The sequence below is a fragment of the Thunnus thynnus genome, chromosome 19 (assembly GCF_963924715.1).
Source record: "Thunnus thynnus chromosome 19, fThuThy2.1, whole genome shotgun sequence".
Classification (NCBI taxonomy): Eukaryota; Metazoa; Chordata; class Actinopteri; order Scombriformes; family Scombridae; genus Thunnus; species Thunnus thynnus.
This window is the reverse complement of record NC_089535.1, coordinates 8,132,407-8,152,845: the sequence shown is the minus strand read 5'-3', so window position 1 is coordinate 8,152,845 and position 20,439 is coordinate 8,132,407. Positions and strand designations below refer to the sequence as shown.

Sequence of the window (20,439 nt, the reverse complement as noted above, 5' to 3'; positions counted from 1 at the left end):
GGAAGTTTATTATAGACTAGTACCCTGATGAGGATAAATGTCGCACATTACACTACATAGTACAGTACAGTGTTTTTGCGTGATAATGGCACTTCCAAATTACTAGAAACAATTGTTTTCATGATGAGCACAGTTACATTCATGTGATTACCTCTTACTGTAGCACCTTTAAAAGAAAACATGTTTGAATTGGATGGATGAATTTAATTATAAAGGACTTGTACTTTGCTCTGAGTAGACCTTGTTTAAGCCACTTACAATATTTTGTCATGGCAGAAAGAGGAGGTCATTCGTAGGTCAAAACTTTTTATTCAATTTTGAATTTACCAGGAGTATTTGTCACAATGCCTGTTATTCTAGATCAGATTCATTGTGAAGTGCAAAAACACAGTGTGTGTGTATGTGTGTGTGTGTGTGTGTGTGTGTGTGTGTGGTTGTGTGTGTGTGTGTGTGTGTGTGTGTGTGTGTGTGTGTGCGCGCGCGTGCGTGTGTGTTAGTATTTTACATCATCAGATTGTCTGTTTGTCCTTTGGATAATGACTAATAACCACTTTCACCTCGAACAGGTGGGGACTTGATGAAAAAGGTAAGACTTCTGCCCTTTACTCAAAACACAACCTGTCTTGTGACTGCATTGCATTCTGGTCTATTGAGGCCACCACTGATGGAGAAAGAGGTGTGTCTCTGAGGATTTCCTTTTGTATAATGATGAACATTATAATATAAACAGTATAGGAAGAATACTTGATTCTGATGGACTTTTACTGAAACCTGCCAGTGATGCTGACGACTGAAACTTTGTCTCCCACAAATATTTTGACAGGATGTCACAACATCAGGATCACGCAATGTAAAATCTTACATACAGCTGTTAAATGATTTAAAATGATACACATACAGTATATTATTCTGCAGGGGCAGAATTATTTGAACATGCAATCTTGATTATATTCTATTCTGAACATATTGTGTAAAAACCATTAAGCTGCAAAATAAATAATGAATAGATTACTATAATAATGCCTTTACAAGCCCTATCAGTTATAATTATAACTAATACGGTGAGATCAGTTTTCCCCTTTTTTGTCTGGTATTTAGTTTAAATATTTTCTTTATTTGAGGGAAATATTTGGAGCACTTAATACAGTTTAATTATCATGAAACAAGGTTATATTTTTGTTTCAATGTGTTGGACAGAGTAACACATGTCCTGAGGAAACCCTCCTCCTTAAGGAACACACAATGAAACCAAATGACAAATCAGTTATGAATATATCAGTAAATAAACATAACATGAAAATAAACACTTTCTTGTGGGTGTAAGTGGACAATAATAAATCTTTAGGAGCAGGCTTACAATTATACTGTAATAAACGGATGTACTAATAAAGACAGGACAACACTAATATTTGATCATAAATACCATGTAAAATAATAATTGATGACAGCAATTATCAGCTTCATGTATTAGTTAATCCCTCTGTCATGCACCCCCATGATAATCACATGCCTTCTCTCCCCTGGACTGATCAGAAACCTGAGGCTGTTTCAGGGCCCTTCGGTGCAGTTTTGGCAACTTTTAGGTACTTTTTCTTTAAGAAATGTGTTGGACTTTGGCGCGGGAAGATTTCCTCCACATATTATGAAAGTAGAGCGAGAGATTGCGTGGATTGGCAATGGCTTATTAGAACTTTAATAACAAGAAAACGCGCTGAGATTGTTCCCTAAATATCCCACCGGAGTGGATAAAATGAGGAGTGAAATGCACACTTCCAACAGCTTTCACAGCTCTCACACGTTGATCTGCTCAAATTACCGCTTATTATTTTTATTTTATACTTTATTACCTTTCCTGTCACAACTACAGTCATCAACTCGACAATTAATCACCTGTCAATTCACTGATATCAGAGTTAGGTTTAGTAAACATTTACATTAACTGGTAAGTTTAATAAAGCTATTCAGTAATGGTTTTCCCAAGTTTTGGAGATATTCCATCAAAAGAAGTACAGGCAATCAAACGGTGTGGCGTTAATATCCTTCAAAAGTGTATTATATATGTTGCTATACTGTATTTTCCCACGGAGATTTAGACCTACTACAGTAGAAAAATATTTCAACTTGTGTTTATTTGTTTATTTATATGTTTATTCCTCATTTATATCGGTTTGAATTTGATCTTCCCAACTTCTAGTGCGCTGCACGCACAGTACCTCTGTGGGCACCTTGTGTCGCCTTTTGTGCATGTGATAGGCTACACATGAATCACATGCCCCTCAGACCCCCCTCTCAGACGGCCCGATTTGGTGACACTCGGGGGTTTTGTCAGGGAAGGAGGCAGACAGGCAGGGATTGCGTTTAAACAGCTAAGTGCTTTCTTGGTACCCCGTGGCACGGAAACACCCTCGGATCGCAGAGGGCGAATTTAGAAACACTTTAGAGGTGGTTTACCACACATGCGAGCGAGAGCTGGTCTTGTAAGTGCACATCCAGACCACTCCTCGTTCATTTAATGCAGATATATATTTTTTTCTGATAGGGATAATGCATTCATACAAGTTTCAATTACACTTCATTAATCTCATATCTTTTTTTTTTTTTGGCTTCCCAGAGTTGTGACTGAAATACACTTTTGGGCAGATTCTATGAATTAACAACAATTCAACAAATAAACATTTGGGGTTACTGTGTCGACAGAGTTTATAACAAACAAAACTGACTATTTGAATTGACAAATCTTTTGGTGTTTGTGCATTCACCACATCGACAGTCCAGGCAGTCAGACTTGCCTGTTATTATATAATACACACCTCTTTCATGGAGCACGTGCTTTTTAAAAAGAGGTTTTCAGTTGAGACTGAAATTGTTTTTGACAGCTAAATGCATGAAGTATCATGCCCCATTAAATACAAAATACAAACGATGCTTCGAGCTGTTTATCTGGTTATTGATTATTAATATAATATAATATTATATTATATTATATATATATATTGTCCCCGAGGTCAAATTTGTCTTTGCAGCCATGCAGGTAAAATAGGGTAGAGAACATGATGTAGACTTGAACGTCACGAAACATAAAAATACATAAAACATATATTACACAATAATTAAAGACAAATGCTTAAAAACAATAACAACAACAGTTTAAGTTGTTGCAACAAGTTTTCTCTTTGGCTACGTTTACACTGATAACTTTATTCTGATCAAAAACGAGGGAATTAATGCATGTGAAGAGAGAGTGAAGAGTGTGTGTATTTAACTTTTCTCTCTAAATTAAGTTTTTTTATCAGACTATATTTTACCCACAAATTAAAAAGCGAAATATGATGAATATAAAGTGTATTGTGATGATCCTGCAGACTCGTCTGCCATTTCAAACAGTGAAGTGATAAATCTAATTATAATCACAGAATCTGTGTAAACAGAAATGACAGAAAATGTTTGTATTTTTAACTCAGAGCTTTCTTATTATTTTTACAATATAATATATAAAAAATTGATTATTTTCTATGTGAACTAGCAGGCTAAAGTTTGGAGCTTTGTGCCAGGGTAATAAGTCAGATACAAGATAAAAGCTACTCGATACTGAACTTTATACTAAAAGTTGGTTATTTTAAGGAAATTTAGTTGTTAATTCCCGGTTGTATTGTGACACCTTCAGCTGTAACAGCTTTTATCTTTAATGGGCCAGAAAGTGTTTTTTTGTTAATTGTGAGACAAGTTCACCGCTAGATGGCGCTCGTCAGATGAGAACCTCCAAAAAAGTTACTGAAGGGCCACAGAGCACCTGAATCAGTGTGAAATAAAGTCATATAGATTTTTATTGTATTTCTAAATATGTTTTCAGCCCAACTGCATTCATGAAAATTAACTGATAACTTCTATTTTTATGGCAGAAAAGGTGAGAAGTAAAATGTCAATAAGTTTGTTTATTTTTAATAATTTGATTAAACTCGGCAGATGTTATATATTTGTAATATATTTGCAATATATTTAGTAAACTTGCTTGCTTTTTTGATTGTTCTTTGCAAACATGTAGGAGCAGGTCTGCTGTTAAATCCTGAAATATTTTCAGATGAATCTCACAAACAGTCATTAGAAGGCAAATCTAATCCGAATCTAATAACACACGAATATAACATGTTATGTGCGAACTTCACGTTTTATTTAGGGTGCATTTTAATCCACAATCCAGACAGTTCTGCAGTAGATATATTACATATTATCATAGTTTTTAACAGGCCCAAACACACTGACACAAACTGAAAATTAACACTTTCTTAACACTTTTCTTTTATGTGATTTGTTTAAAAATTTCTAATTTTAAAATTTTTGGTTTATTAAACACAAAGAGACGTAATAATTCTGTCATCCGGACTTAATAAAATAAAATAATATTAAAAAATATATACACACACACACCCCACACACACAGCACCGTGCTCCAGACGCGCGGCAGAGGCCTTATATCTGGGGCTTGCATGCTCTGCGTGACCCGTGACTGATTCGAGTTAACAGCTGACTCTTTTCCATTACAAATGGCTCGCGGATAATCTAGATAACTACCAGATCACGCAAACTGAGCTGCCTGAATATGGTGCGCACTTCATAAGGTATTCATATTGTCTTTTTTAGTAAATTTATACCACAACTTTTTTTTAAAAAAAATCACAAGGATTGTTTCTGCAAATTAAAAATCTAAATGTGTATTTGCTTCCTTAATATATAAAACTAATAACTAAGCCTAAACAAATCAAAATATCTTCTTCGATGTTAGGATTGACCATACCAGTGATTAGACTTTCTTAAAGCTCCTTTTTAACTTCCAAAAACCTATTTTTGCGCAAAATACTGGGGCGGAATAAAAGCTTCAGATTAGTCATATGGGGACTATAGGCCACCATGAATGACCACTAAGAAGTATGTTGGCCACACCAAACTTTTTTTAAAAAACCACTCACAGTTAATTTTCAAAGACCTTTTTGTTATTTATTTTTTTCTCTCTCTTTTCATTTGCTCGGTGACGTTTCCTCACCATGTGATCAGGGCGGTGGTATAAATAACAAGCGAAGATCCGCCCCCTCTGTGATTCAGATTTGGCCCTTTTGCAGGTTTACCGGCACATTTCTCAGCCTGGCATCGACTGGACCGTTCGTTAGTCGGCAATATAAAAAAAAACCCTGAAAACATATGGAAATAGCGAGTAAAAAGGGGGACATCTCTCACCGGCGCCGACACGTGCTCCTCTCCTCTCCCCCTCCTCATATGAGTTTTTGAAGAGGGAGGGCAGGGCAGCTTGCGCGTCTCATCGTCTTCCTCATCTGGCGTCGGAGGGCACAGCCGTGTGTGAGCCATGACTCTGAGCTCAGAGATGTCGGATGCCTCCATCCTTTCGGAAGAGACCGACATAGACGTGGTCGGCGAGGGGGAGGATGGGGACAACCAGACGCGCTCCTACGTGGACGAGGTGGCGCAGATGCACGACGGCATCCTCCTGGCCGGCTCTCCTCCTCCGTGCCTGGACAGCTCCACCTCCACAAGGGATACCTACAAGCCGGCGGGCAAGAACACCCTGGTGAAGCCCCCTTATTCCTACATCGCCTTAATCACCATGGCCATCCTGCAGAGCCCCAAAAAGAGGCTCACTCTCAGCGAGATCTGCGACTTCATCAGCAACCGCTTCCCGTACTACAGGGAGAAGTTCCCGGCCTGGCAGAACTCCATCAGACACAACTTATCCCTCAATGACTGCTTCGTCAAGATACCGAGGGAGCCCGGGAACCCCGGCAAGGGCAACTACTGGACCTTGGACCCGGAATCGGCTGATATGTTTGACAACGGGAGCTTTCTGAGGCGGAGGAAACGCTTCAAGCGGCAGCAGGCGCAGGACTTGCTGCGGGAACACAACACTTTTATCCCCGCGGCTGCTGCGTACGGGTACGGACCGTACGGCTGCGGAGGATACGGCATCCAGCTCCAGTCCTACCACACACACTCTGCGCTTTTTGCTTTCCAGCAGCAGCAGCAGCAGCAGCAGCACTCCAGGCATTCACATTCACACACGGGAACCATTATCCCCGCACCGTCTTTGATGCCCACCACCACGGACTTAGCCAGGAGTAGGTTTTATCCCCAGCTCAGCTCCAGTCTGGGTTCAGCCAGCGTGCAGGCTGCGGTCCCGGTGCAGAAGTCCAGCTCTCCGGCGCAGCGGTCTCCCTTCTCCATAGAGAGTATCATCGGAGGGTCGCTGAGCCCCTCCAGGACTTCTCCGGTCGTTGTCCCGATCTTACCGTCCTCTCTGGGGCCTCCGGCGGCCAGCCAGCCGCAGACCGTCCATCCCGGAGCAGTTTTACACCCGGTTGAAAACTTTCCAAACAGAGTTGTCAGCGGCACTAGTGGCTGTTAAATGTCTTATCTACAAACTTTCCAAGAAACTAAAAAAAAAGAAACAGCAACAAAAACAAATAACGCCCCTCTTTGAAGGTAGGATTATTTTTGTATGTTTATTTGATAGCACGCAGCTGAATGATGGACATAAAAAACAAACACTATTTGTGCCTATATTCATGCTGTTTAAAAAAAAGATATATTTATGTTCATTTTTTCGGTGTGAATCAGGCTTTTGACCACGAACTTTCCTTGTATTTCCCATGAAGTGATTCGTTTCAGTCACAGTTTAGGGCGTCTCAGGATAACTTATGGACAGGTTATAAAAATGATCACATGTTTAAAATAGGCTAATAATGTATTTGTGTCAAACACATGTTTTTTTTTTTTTATTATTAGTTTTGGCAAATCAAAAACATTTTTTTAAAGGTTTTGATTTGAACTTTGTATTAAAAAACACAGAGAGAAAAGTCAAACATTTATAATATGCAGTGTGTGTTTATTTCAGTAATAAAACATTGTACATTTTTTGGCAAGTATTGTGTAATTGAAGTGTGATATTTTTACACAGTTTGTTTTTCAACAAGAATAAATTTCGTTTTGCAAAAAAAAATATAATTTGTTTGCTTGGAAATAAATTTAATAAATAAAACTTAAGCCTGCTGGGCTCAGTGCTACTCCAGAGTTGAACTTAGGCTGGATAATGTTGCCAAAACCTTAAGTTGAAGTGTTTATGATTTTATTAGGTTGTTATTGTGTTATTAATCAGCTGATATAGTAACAACAATCCAAATAGAGGGAGGACCTGTATGGCTTTGAGGGGGGGGGGATAAAAAAAAAAAGTGTGTCACCCATTTCAGAAAGCGTGTGTGTGTGTGTGCGCGCGCGTCATGGGGCATAAAAGATGAAATCTATGCACAGTATTTGGTTTACAAATGTCTATACAGGACGATCAGGCTGTTTGTTCAGATGTGGCACGCTCTAATGTCAGTGCTGGTACGCTTTGGAACATGCGCACAAGAGGTCTGCGTGTGCATCTGACCTCTCTCACACTCATCCTCGTAATTACGGTGAGCGGACAGGAAGGTGTCGGCGGGGTGAGACAGGGGCTGTATTTTGCCTGCTTCAGGTCGGTGATTACACCGGCGCTGATGTCGACAGCCGACCAGCTCTCGAGAAAACACCCCTCGTCCAATATTTCATTATCTGCTCAGTTTTCCCTGCGAGAAAAAAGAAAAAAAAATGAAATGTGGCTCCTGAAGTCTGGCTGTGCTGTGCCACGGGGCCAGCAGGGCTCATGAGACTGGGATGCGTAATGGAGGTTAAAACCATCTTAATCCACTCACCATTTTTTTAGTGTTTACTCACCTTTATTTTGGCCTTTATTCTCCCCACACAGAAAAGAGGATGTTGTTGTAAAAAAAAATTGCAAGTAGCTGCTGACACAAAAAGCCAAATAGGTTTCTATTTTTACGCAGACGCACTGAGAAATGTGCAGATAATTAGACACTGAGGAGGAGTTCTAGTAAATAATATTTTTCAAGCTATTGACAAAAACACATTTCAGCCTGAGGCTCAAAAGCTGCAAACAGCACCTGTGTGTTACCGTGATGCATGATGTGAGAGACCACTTGGTTTTCATTTTTTATGAGCTCTGTATGCAGTAGTCTATACTGTGCAGTCACGCTGCTTCCGTGACTGGATGTGTGCGCCCGTCCACTGCGTGTGTCTGCCTCCCCTGATTCAAAGCAACGCGTGTAGTAGATGGCTAAATTGGTGCAGCGCTTAGAGTCAGTTCACTAGGCCACGGAAGGACAGCTATTGCGTGATGATGTAACACGCAACGAGAGAGGGAAAGAGAGAGAGAGACAGGCACACACACACATACGCACACACACACACATACACACACACACACACACACACACACACACACACACACTATGACTGAGAGGGAGAGCAGCAGCAGGGAAGGAGGTCAGTTGTACTGTATGGACTTGTTGACAAACAGAGAGGGAGGCTAAACGAGGAGAAGGCAAGAATAGAAGAGGAAATAAAGAGAGAGAGACACCTTGTTTAGTCTCGCGGGATTTTTATAATGCTGCACTATTACAATATCAATCCTACAGGGACTTACATTGTGTTTAAGGTTAATAGGAGTTGTATATTTATTTTAGAGTATTTTTATGGTATCTATAATAGGCTACACAATGTAATACACCAATAGGGAGTATAATAGGAGATGTCTTATATTCAATATTGAATACAAATCTTCTCATAGCCTGTACGTTATGTTTTTTTTTATGGCTTGCTGTATCTCTGAAATATTTCCATCAGGCCTATCTGTCTGTAATGTCTATGGTCTTGTGATGTAGGCCAACTCTATAGAGACATTTAGAGTCAATTAGCTGTCTTTAACTATTGTCTCTGCGTAACTGCTCTGGTAATAGTCGATTTGATCAATAAAAAAAAGAAACTAGCTAATCATTTGGGGTTGTTATTGCTTAGATAGGCCTTACGCATGTATCCAGACTGCGCACTGTAAGCTTGAGATCATTTGCAAGATAATCTTCACTGCGTTCATGTTAGACACTCAAACACACTGAAAAGATTAACAATCAACTTATCTCCTTTATGCCTCTCAGGTCCTGTGTAATTGTGCCAGGCCTATATGGTGGGATATAGGATAGGCTTTGTAGGCTAAATTATTATTATTTATTTTTTCACGTGACTCTCTAACGCTGTCATTTTGGCCAAGACTCTCTTGTAAAATATATAATTTATTTTCAAGGGAATTTCTGGTTAAATAAAGTTTTTTTTAAAGACAATACTTAAATAAATACGCATCTATCTATCTATCTATCTATCTATCTATCTATCTATCTATCTATCTATCTATCTATCTATCTATCTATCTATCTATCTATTCTCGCACTGGTTTGATAGATGGAAGATGCACATAGTAGGATATTAAATAAATAAATAAATCTACACGGTTGCCCGTCAGAAATTCAGTATGTTTCAGGATGTTGATGCCTTTGACCCGTGTGATAACCAGACTAACAAATAACATAAATCTGTTTTACTTGTGTGGCTCAACTTCCCTGCTGACGGCCGTCCATCTTTCACCAAAACGGTTCTCTTAGATTTTCCTTCAGAAACACTCGAAGACTCTACCTACTCACATTATTATTATATAGAAATAATGAATAATTAAACAGACTGATCAAACAAAATACAAAAATACCTAAAAAAAATCATAAAAGTCATTTAAAGTGGAACAGGCAATGTTTTTAAGGGTATGTCTGGAGTGATCAAATAACTCAGGTTTTAGTTCATTGATAGTTTGGTCATAGGCTGTGTTAACAACAGTAGAATATAGGTGCTCCTGTAGTTTTTTTTTTTTTTTTTTTTTCAAAAAGGAGCTTTTCATGAAATGTCACGGATCATGTGGGCATCAGCCTCCTTGAGCATGACTGAAGCTCAGTTAGCAGTTTATCCTGCTGGGTCACAGGTCATGAGGAGAGGGGATAAAGCACAACACTCAGCACATAAAAGACACTGGGCTTTGGGTAAATGTGTGAGAGTTTTTAAGACTGTGACAATAATCTATATATATATATATATATATATATATATTAGAAAGATCTATACTTTGAGGTGTTCAATCTAAACAGGACATTTTAGCCACCTTTATACACTCTTATTCTTGATATAGCCTCACTGAATAAATAAGTCACAGACTGACCTCATCAGCTAGCAACACAAAAGTGTTTTGAAGAGTGCTACCAATAATCCTGGGAATAAATGTGATAGTTATATTGTTTGGATTTGTATTTAAACAGTAAAATAAAATATAAAAAAGACTTGTATGGAAAATAAGTTTTATAAATATTTTCTGACTTCAAATATGTTGAGTTTTTGAAAAGGGAAAAACATATTTTGTGACCTTTACATAGCATTAAGTTACATTAATATTTGATGTAATGTGTAATGTTTTGATGAGCTACAGCATCAGCACACAACTTATTTATGAGGCCACGCTGTCAAATTTAAGATCTCTATTCCCCCCCCCCCCCCTCTCCAATGAGAAACATTTTATAAGGTAATAAAATGAAAAAACACTTTTTCAAAAAAATATAAACAACAGCACTTTTTAAATCCTCACTAATATATAATAAATGCAGACGACCTGTAGTATTGTTGAAGCTTTTTTTAAAATTTTGTCTCAATGAAACAGTTTGAGAAATAGTGTGATAGTAAAAATGTTGTGTTTCTGGCCTCATAGTGTCTCTATACACTGTTCAATTATTTATAGCCCCAGATGCACTGCATGAAGTGTAACAGGAAGTCCTCGGTAAGGTGAACCGAGCTATTTATATGGTGTATATAATAATTTTAATAATACGAAAATCATGATAATAATAACAGCAATCACCATCATCAACATGATGATATTTATTCATAGCACAAATTAAACTAATTTAATGCATCGTTTTTTACATCATAAAAGATAAATAAATAATTATAAATTTTGGCATAAACTTTTTAAATTCAAACACCAATGAAAACATCAAGAAATAAATAATTAAGGGTAGATATCTTAAAGGATCCCATGGGTAAGAGCAAATATGAAATTATGTTTTTGTGTATCTTTATGTTTTATTGGCAAAAGTTTTGACACGTTTAGAATATATTTAGTTATTTTGAAGTTACTTATTACTTTTAATATAAAAGCTCTACTGGGCAGGAATGTACTGATATCCATTCATGTTTGAAACTCATTAAAAATAAAAAACTGATAAAAAAAGTTCCAAGTGAATTTTACGCATCTATTAATTCATTAATTTTATTTGTTTAGCACAGAGACACTACACCTTTAATTTCTGTTGTCCCTCGCACCAGCTGATTTATATTAGAAGGAAAAATACTCTACATAAACATTAAAATATAAAATATATGGAAAGGACAGTAGAGGAGGAGAAAACTAAGAAAAAGAGAGCAATTGGAAAACAGGGAGAGCACAAGGAATGGAATTTAAAAAAGACTAAAAAAGAGTGAATACCTCCCAGGGAGGTGCAGAATCTCTCCATCTGCTATTCAGTGTATGGAACAGTCGCTACACTTATCCCCTCTCTCTAAAAGGAGCTCCGCTTTCCACCCCATTAAAAAGTTTGGGAACTAATGCCACCCCTGAATACTACCCTAATTAGAGGCTGCTCAGAATTGCAAGGACCTGCTACACAAGAGTGGCTTTGGGATAGATTCTCTGCTTTTTCCCTTTTGTGATCCCATCGTTTTGCTCTTTCTTTTTCTGACCCATTACATCTTTCTTTCTTTCTTTCTTTCTTTCTTTCTTTCTTTCTTTCTTTCTTTCTTTCTTTCTTTCTTCTTGCTAACAAAAAGCAGAGCCAGCTTTCATCATTTTTTAGCACTTTTTGATCCAGTGTTACAGACACAGAGAGATGATGAAAGTGCCTGTCTTTTTTTTTTTTTTTTTTTGTATTGAATATCTAAGCGTATAGTGTGGCAGTTGTCTCCTTCAGAGAGCAGTGATGAGTACACATGATGAGCCTCACAGTTACAGTAACATCTGTAGAGATGCATGAAGTGCTGTTTGACAGAGGAATTAAAGACGCTGGCTCCAGGCCACCTCACTCCAGACAGGCCAAGGAGAAACACTAGGCTTTCACCACTTCATGAAGTGTAAGCTTACGCGTCCTTGCACATAATTTATTTAGCAGAAGACTTTCAGGGGTGTTTTTATTTGTTCTACATCTTGCCTGTCTCACCTCAGTGTGAACCCACAGATCCCGGATCTGCTGCAGAATTATGTTGCTGCCTCTCACTGCATTTTTCACTTTTTTAGCCCTGCACGTGTTTGCTTTGGCATGCTATCCGCTCATACAAACAACTGGGGCCCGTAGCTTATCCATCACGCTTGTGCAGAATGTGATGATAAAGTAACAGGCGGTTTGAAACAAACCATTTGTTACAGCAGAATTTATTATTCTGTCCACTTGAAACAAAGTACAGAGGTTACCTAGACATCTCCTACTTAGGTTACAACAATAAATAGAACAAAAATTGGCTGTGCATAGCTAGCTAGCTACAGCATCTAAGCCATTTGGAAAGTCCCAAATCCTGGTCACTGCAAAGACTTTTGACTCCAGCAGCTGTGTGATGTCACTGCAACATCCGCTGACCGTTTGCATCCTCCACATCATTAAGCAGCATCTTATTACCATTCAGAAGGAGCCTGCCAAAGAAGCACTGCTCGTGAATAGAAGCTTCAGGCCTGATTAGTTACATGCAACAACGCCTTTCGGTCATAAACACTTCATCGAGCTCCAGCAGCCCGTTCATCATCGTGACACCCACAGGTAATACACACCAACGGCTGCAGCTGACACAAGGCAGAACCCAAACATTTCCTCTGAGCGGGACCCGCTTCTAAACACAGACTGCCAGCAAACACAGGGCTTTACACACAGTCAAATATAGTAGGACGTATCCAAAACCAGTAAACCAGATAGAAGAAAAGCTGTTGCCTGTGCATGTACATGTGTCTTTCTGTGTGTGTAGATGAGGTAGAGGGGGGGGGGAGGGAGCGGTTGTTCAAACTCTGGCTTCTTTAGACAGCTCCCAAGTTTGAAATTTCAGTCTGCATCCTCTGTGTTATGTCATTGATTTTTCAATGACGATGGCCTTGTCACTCAAAAGGAGAGAAAAAAAAAACATCAACACTGGAAGCCACCCATGTAGGCCCATTCACTCCTCACTTTTCCTTCCCTAAATATCCTTTCCCTCTCCTCCCCCGAACATTCCCTTCTGTTTGTATATTTCTTTCCCTCCATCCTCCTCTTTCTCCAGCTCTCCGCCTCATTGACTCGACCACAAAGTGTCTATGGCAGATGACTTGGATCCCTAAAAGGAACAGTGAGACGCTGAAGCTAAGCGTTTAAGTGGTTGGATAGAGTCACCCCACCTCTGTGTAACGCTGTGTCTTCTTAAGCTTTTTGGAAGCTTGCCCAAATCTGTCTGAAGGCAGGCATAAAAATTTGACAGACGTGCTCTTCTCACAGACACAGATCGACCCACAATTAGATCCAGAGATTGTAGGATATACACACACACACACACACACAAGCCCCCAGCTCTTGGATATACCCTTTGCCAAAATGTGAGCCACATAAAAGACAAAACCATGACCCTCTGCAATGTATTAAGGATGTGAGCTTTGATTTCCTGATCACACACTGCATGGTTATGTATGACATTGTCGAGGTGAAGAAAATCCCTTAGAAAGACACGTGCTTAAATTGTCAACTGCACTCTGAGTCATGACTTGGTAATGCCTGGAAAAAGAATAGATTAGTGAGCGTGTGTGAGGAGAAGAGCGAGAGGAAATACAGTATGAGTGTTTGAGTGTTCGTTTCCCAACATCTACTGTCTGCATGCATGGCTCAGCCATTTTTATGAGACTGACGGAAGTTAAGAACATCTTTTCGCCAAACCCTTCTCCATTTCCTTCTTGTTCCTCCAGAGGTTTGATAAAATAATGAAAGAAACACGCGTAGTGTGCAACAACAATGTTGACTCTCCCTCAAAGGGAAGAAAGAAACTGCAAAAACACTGTGTATCCTGGTGAAGTTCCACTGAAAGCCTCCTTTTGTCTGGAGTGCCAAGTCCCGTCTTCTATTTGACAGTGTCAAAGCTCACTATAGAGAACATCTCACTGGCAAGATCTCACCAAAGTTGAAAAAAGATGCTGTTTTATTTGATACTTCCTCCCGAGGCAGTAGGCACTTCCTGTTCCCCGTCACAACATTTTCAGGGGCCCCTATCAAAGTATAACTTCGCCGTAGGGGGTGTCCAGCGGCCCCTGTGCTTCAGGGTGGTCAAGCCCACCGATTCTGAGAGGATCTCTGTTGGACACGTGAAGTGGCTCCACTGGCAGGTAACTGGATACATATTCAGGACACAGAGGGGTGCAGCAGACCCGCTGAAATGTAGCCCAGCTCTGGCATTATCACAGGCTAAATTTACCCGCCGAATTTTAATGCAATTGTAAGGCTAACATAAGCTAAATATACCTGATCAGGGCCAAAAAGCTGCACTCCTACTCAATTCACACAAATTGCAACAGCTCACAGAGCAGTAAAGAGCTCCATCTTTTGTGTTTACTGAATTCTGAACTCGAGTCGCAGTTGAATCTATGATCACTCTGGTTAGGGGTTTTTTTTTTCACATGTTTTATCTCCAATGCTTGGAGTGGCTCACTTATGCTTCCATTTTGCCCTCTTGTACACGGCAAAGCTGGAAAAGTGGCTTTTACACACCCACATACCCTCAGTGCACACACACTCTTAAATGTGAACACCAAGACTAATTACCACCATCCAATAGTGGTAATTCAGTGCGATCATTATGCAAGCAGACTTTTCCAAACAGCAAAATATCTGTTTTACCAGGAAACAGTGCTGTTACTCAGACTCTGTGATACTGATCAGGTGGCCACCGATTGTCTTATTTTGTTTCCTTTTGACAGTGTAGACATTACAGGTCAATAATCAGTATTATGAACATATGGCCTACATTTAGTCCAGGTCTGTGCTGAGCATTGAGGACACTGAGGTTGTGTTCTCAGTATTGTGTCTGGGAATTTATAGGTCTTAACAACTTGAAGAGGAGTTTATAATCTACAATTAATTTCAAATACTCTGTTTTTTTGTAGTATATATACTATATACAACATCTAATTAAGGTTGCCAGATTGCCAAAAAAATATTGAATTGTTTCATATGTGGAATATTCTATTTCACATATTTCACATGTGAAAAGCCTGTGGCTTTATGTAAATTCATTACATATGACACATGGTGTCTTGCATTTCACATTGGAATTCATCAAATGCAAAATATCTGATTTGTCACATGCTTTTTTCATATTTATCCTCCCAGAATTATTTGGCAGTGGGAAGGAGGAATGTGCAGAGATAAAAATTAAATGAATTGATAAAATGAAAGCAACATTTTAAAGACATTGAATAAAACATTTTGGTTGCTACACAAAAAAATTCTCTTTTGTTGCCAAATGTGTATTTGTGACCTCAGTATTTCTTAACTACAGCCCTGATTCAGGCTCTCAAAATAGGTCTGTCTATTTCTGGTATATCTTTTTTTTTCAAGAGAGTATAGACACCTGGTATACATAAGTTAAATGAAAGATAATGAGAATATGTCCAGAGGTCAGTTCCAGTCTTTTATGTGCAGTGTTTGGTCAGGTGCTCCACATAGAGGATCTTGGGCTCGCAGCTCTCTACTGTATTAGCCTGTATCTTCTCAATTAACAAACCACCAAACAAAAATGAATGACTTGAACCCTAACTATATATGGCATCTACAATATTGTGACATGTTCTCAACTTCTTCTAACAATATTTTGGTGGGTTATGCTGAACATATGCAGTGCTTCACTAATTGTGGTCTACTGCATGTGAAGCCTAAGATAACAATATCTAAATTTGTTTAAAGTCTGTATTTGTTTCTTTAGCCGTGAAAGTTAGTGTCGGCATACTCAACAACGTCCTGGATGGTCTTCAGTGGCGTGTTTATTCTTTACTGATTCATGTACATTACAGCAGCCCATGCAGCCAATTCAAACATGACAGAATAATACATTTGGAAACTTTCAACAAAACTGGATTACAGTTCTTGTTAAAAAAGCAAAGATTTCCTCTATATTAGCTGCCAGATAAACATGGTTGAACATTTTGACAATAAGTAAGACAGCTTATAGGAAAATAGCTTTGAAAAGAATAAAACATCCTGGAATATTTCCTGTAAGTCATTTGAAGGAACCCACATTGTGTCCATTAATGAAAGTTGCTCTGCTATAATTTAAAGGGAATCTTCTGTAGGTTGAATTCATGAAACCCACAAGCCCAGAGTGAGACATTCAGCAGCAAAAACTCAAAACAAACCTACACTAACAACAGACCCTAGATGAAGTTGTCTGAAACAGCGCGCAGACAGGATGCAGCCAGCAGCAGCAGCAGCAGCAGCTCTGACAGCTGTGACTTCTCCGCCTGCCTGTGCAGCTCGCTGTTTTTACGGTAGCTTAATTGATTCACTGGCCGCAATGGTCTCCTCTTCTTGATCTCTCCATCCTCTCCCGTCACTCTGCACTCAGGTGGAACGAGGCAGTAGGGGGTCCAGGACGTGGTCTCAGTCCAGTGCGAGCACATATGCTACACAGATCAGCGTGTTTTCATTTCTCTGCCCGTCACCAGAGGGGATTGGGTTACCATGCGCCGATGAGGGAAGAGGGGTGAAATGCAGCGCTGGTTGGATGGTGCTAGGATGTCACAGAGCAAACACATAAATCTGTGCATCTGAACGCTGGTCATTTGTTAGCTGTGGAACTTTTCCTCCCCCAAAGATCCCATACCTCTTTAACCCTTTACTTTTGCAACCGTTAAATAGGATGGGTCAATTTCAGGAGGAATTTTACCATTTTTCTCATTACCCAGAGTCTGATAAATTCATCAATGCTCTACCTACATCTATGTTTCTTCGTGTAGTTTAAAAGTACTGCATAACATTTTAACACTGAGATTAGCTTAGTTTATAGATATCTTTAAAATCAAGAGGCAGTTCCCCTTGAAAGTAAGGAAATGCACCGTCAAACCTCTCAAAAATGTAATGGCTTGTCTAATTAAATGTACAGTAGGACCCTGAAAATTGGGTCTATCTGGAAAAGGAGATTTCTCTGAAACAGATTAAGAATAGATTTGTAGTGCGTTATACTTCATTTGCAAATGCAACCACTGTTTGCTATTGGTCCCATGTGCTGGTGAAAAGTTGTGGTGCGGCAAACTACTGAAATCTGCTTATAGTTTATTTGGGAAATATGCCTTGTTTTTTGGAGTTGGGTGAGATGATTGATACTACTCTATTATGTGTACGCTAAATATGAAGCTACAGACCGCAGCTAGCTAGCTTAGCTTAGCATTAAGCTTGGAAACAGGGGAAAACAGCTGACCTGGCTGCAGCCAAAGGTTCAAAACAAATACACCAACCAGCTCCTCTAAAGCTCATTACAACACAATACATCTTGTTTGTTTACGAAATTGAATAGACATAGTACATGGGAGTAGTATCAATGTTCTCATCTAACAAAAAATGACAAACTGCTTCTTTAAAATGTATTACTCCTTTGAAGGCATCAAGAACCAGATAAGGGTGACCTGTGGTTCCACTAAAGCTTAACTGGAAGTAAGAAAGCATTGTTTTCAGTAACATGGAAAAAATAAACCCAAAACTTAAGTTGTTCAACACATCTATATTCCGCAACATTTTGGCAATGGTGGAAATTCACTAGAAATTGAAGTTTTCTCTTTCATTCTGGCCTTTAGAGTGACACCAAGTTCTTTTCAGCTTCTTGCTGTTCAGACGAATATAAGAATAGAAGTTTTGCAAGTTCTCAGTTTATTACAGTACAATTTATTTAGCTATAAGAGTACTTTCCACTCTTGTTACCTGATTTCCAGTTCAGAGCAGCACAAGCTGACGGTTGTACACCCTTGACAGATTGATACTCTCTCGTTAATACTTAATGACTTTCCCAGTCTAAACAAATAATCAGTCTCTCAGTAGCAGAGCAGGGGGATTTATGGGGCTATCACTTCACTCTTTAGGGATGTAGATGGGAGGGATGGAGGGAAACAGGGCTGATGGCAGCAGAGGAGGAGTGGAGAAGGGGTATACCAGAGAATTTATCCTCCTTGTCTTGGGCTTTCTGCTTGGTGCTGCTATGAGGGCAGTGAGTGTGGTGACCTCTCCCCAGCAGGAGGGGTCCACTGGTGACCCCTGGTATTCCCCTGCATCCCCTTCTAGCCCAGGCTCAATGAACGCCATTCATGAGTGTGTGTTTATCCTAGTGATGCTCCGCAGGGACGGCCTGCTATCCACTGCCATTTTATGGAGCCTGAGGGGCAGAAGGAGAGAGAAAGAGAGCAATGGAAGCGTTTAACTACTCTACTCACACTCACACACAATAACATTTCTATTCACCCCTTTACTACTTTGTATTGTTTGTTTTTCCTCTCTTGGCTCTAAAATGCACCTGATTCTCAATATCCTCTCTTTCAACAACACATCTTTTGGCTGCATAAATGTAGAAGGATTGATATGCACTGAAGAATAACACAAACTTTCCATTCTCACACTGCCTTAGACAAACATACAGAGGAGGCGCACCCACAGAGAGTGAAAGGGAGAGAGTGAAGGAAGTGTTGAAGTATGTCTTACAGCGCTTAACCAAGTGAACCTTGAAGTTATTTAGCTTCCTTGGAACCAAGCATCTGGATCCCCCCAAACCCGACTCCTGCGAACTCCTCCCCGCCCCCGCCTCCAGGGATCTGCCGTAGGACAGGGCGCGGAGGAGGAGATGCGTACCCTCTCTGTTTTTACAGCTGAGGTCATTAAAGTTGTACGTGCAGGATTAGACTAAGAGCAAAATGCAGCGCTGATGTCTTGAGACAGATTCACATTCAGAGGGAAGAATTTGCAAACTCATGACACGTCCCACAAGTGAACAATCAGTCTGCATCATGTTGTGAGTAATCCGCAGCGCGTGTGTGATTGCTTGCATACATGCAGCTTGCTTTGTCCCATCTCTTTTCACAGAAAGAGTGCTGGATGTGAGTCTGACTGAAGTGTGGCATACAGATCGACCACCCACACTTCCAACACTTTTATCAGAATGAATGTCTGATACTAATGGAATAACCACCAGCGCCATCACTTGACATGTTTTCCAGTTTATCAAAGATGGGTCAAAGTTCAGGAGAAAGTAAATCTCACAGTGTCCACTCTGTTTCCTCACCTGTTCTGCATATTCTCCGCAACCTTCCTTATTTAGCCTGTATGTGTGTCTGATACCTCACCATCAGACTGTGATGGAAAGGAGAGATATATTCAGAGTATATAATATATAAATATTTATTAGATATCCCCTGTAATGTATGGTCTTTTTTGTGGGAGTTATAGTGCCAGTGCAGGCATTACTGTAATGCACACTGCAAAACATTTAGTATGACATTTTAAAGTCCTATATTGTAGTAAAAGAGCTGAAGGTTGAAGGTTAATTTAAGAAAGCAACAGGATCAATTAATTCACCAGAACTTATTTGCTATTAAGCAAATCTGTGTTGCATTTCAGAAGTGTCACACTCCAGATGTTCTCTTTGGTGAATCCAGCAGCAAAGTGTAAAAGACTAATAACAACAATCATATTTTCAGTCTCCAGAGAGTAGTTCCATGTAAAGCAGATGCCACTGTTCATGCACGGGAACGCTGTTCCATTTATAGAGCTTCACTAGCTTGTTGTGCTACACATCGTCACCTCTTGACTTTGTACCACATTATAAATTTCTCAAGAAACGTCAAGAGGCTGTTGCCTTACACAGAACTGCTCTCCAGAGACTGAAAACATGATCGCTGTTAATAGTCTTTGGAGCCGTTTCTAAATAAACTAACATGACCGTAATCTTCGGGGCGAAGGAACATTTCACTCAGTGCAACGTTGTGGCTCATTGACTTGTTTTTAATGGTTTTTGGACAACAACAGAGATCTACAACTCACGGGAATATGATATATCAGGGTCTGGAACAATTCATTGTCAGTTTGGCTCTGCACATTTGTTGACAATAAGAAAAATATAGAAAATTGCCATCCGTATCCTTTAATTAGAAACAACAATGTAGGGTACATTTAACATTTTGGGATGCTTACAGATTGTTTTCATATACACTTGAGGGACATCACTGTGAAATCAGAATGCATTACAATCAACTGTAATGATTTCTGTCCATATACAGCACAAATGCACAATGCTGTGACATATATTTGGCTTCTATAATAAAAGACAGAATACACACATGACAGTCGTGTCATAGCATTAACATGTAATAAGCTTAATGTATAGCAGGAAGGCAGTAAATTGAATATAAACCAACTGTTGCATTGTTGCCACACACACACA

At 39.4% G+C, this 20,439-nt stretch overlaps 1 protein-coding gene across 1 annotated transcript; it reads left to right on the top strand.

Annotated features, from left to right (window-relative positions):
* Positions 1-4,365: 4,365 nt before the first annotated feature.
* On the top strand, positions 4,366-6,995 carry foxd1 (forkhead box D1). Its single transcript, XM_067574035.1, has one exon. It carries the CDS (start codon positions 5,357-5,359, stop codon positions 6,407-6,409), a length of 1,053 nt encoding a protein of 350 aa, XP_067430136.1. The 5' UTR covers positions 4,366-5,356; the 3' UTR covers positions 6,410-6,995.
* The last annotated feature ends 13,444 nt before the right edge of the window (positions 6,996-20,439 follow it).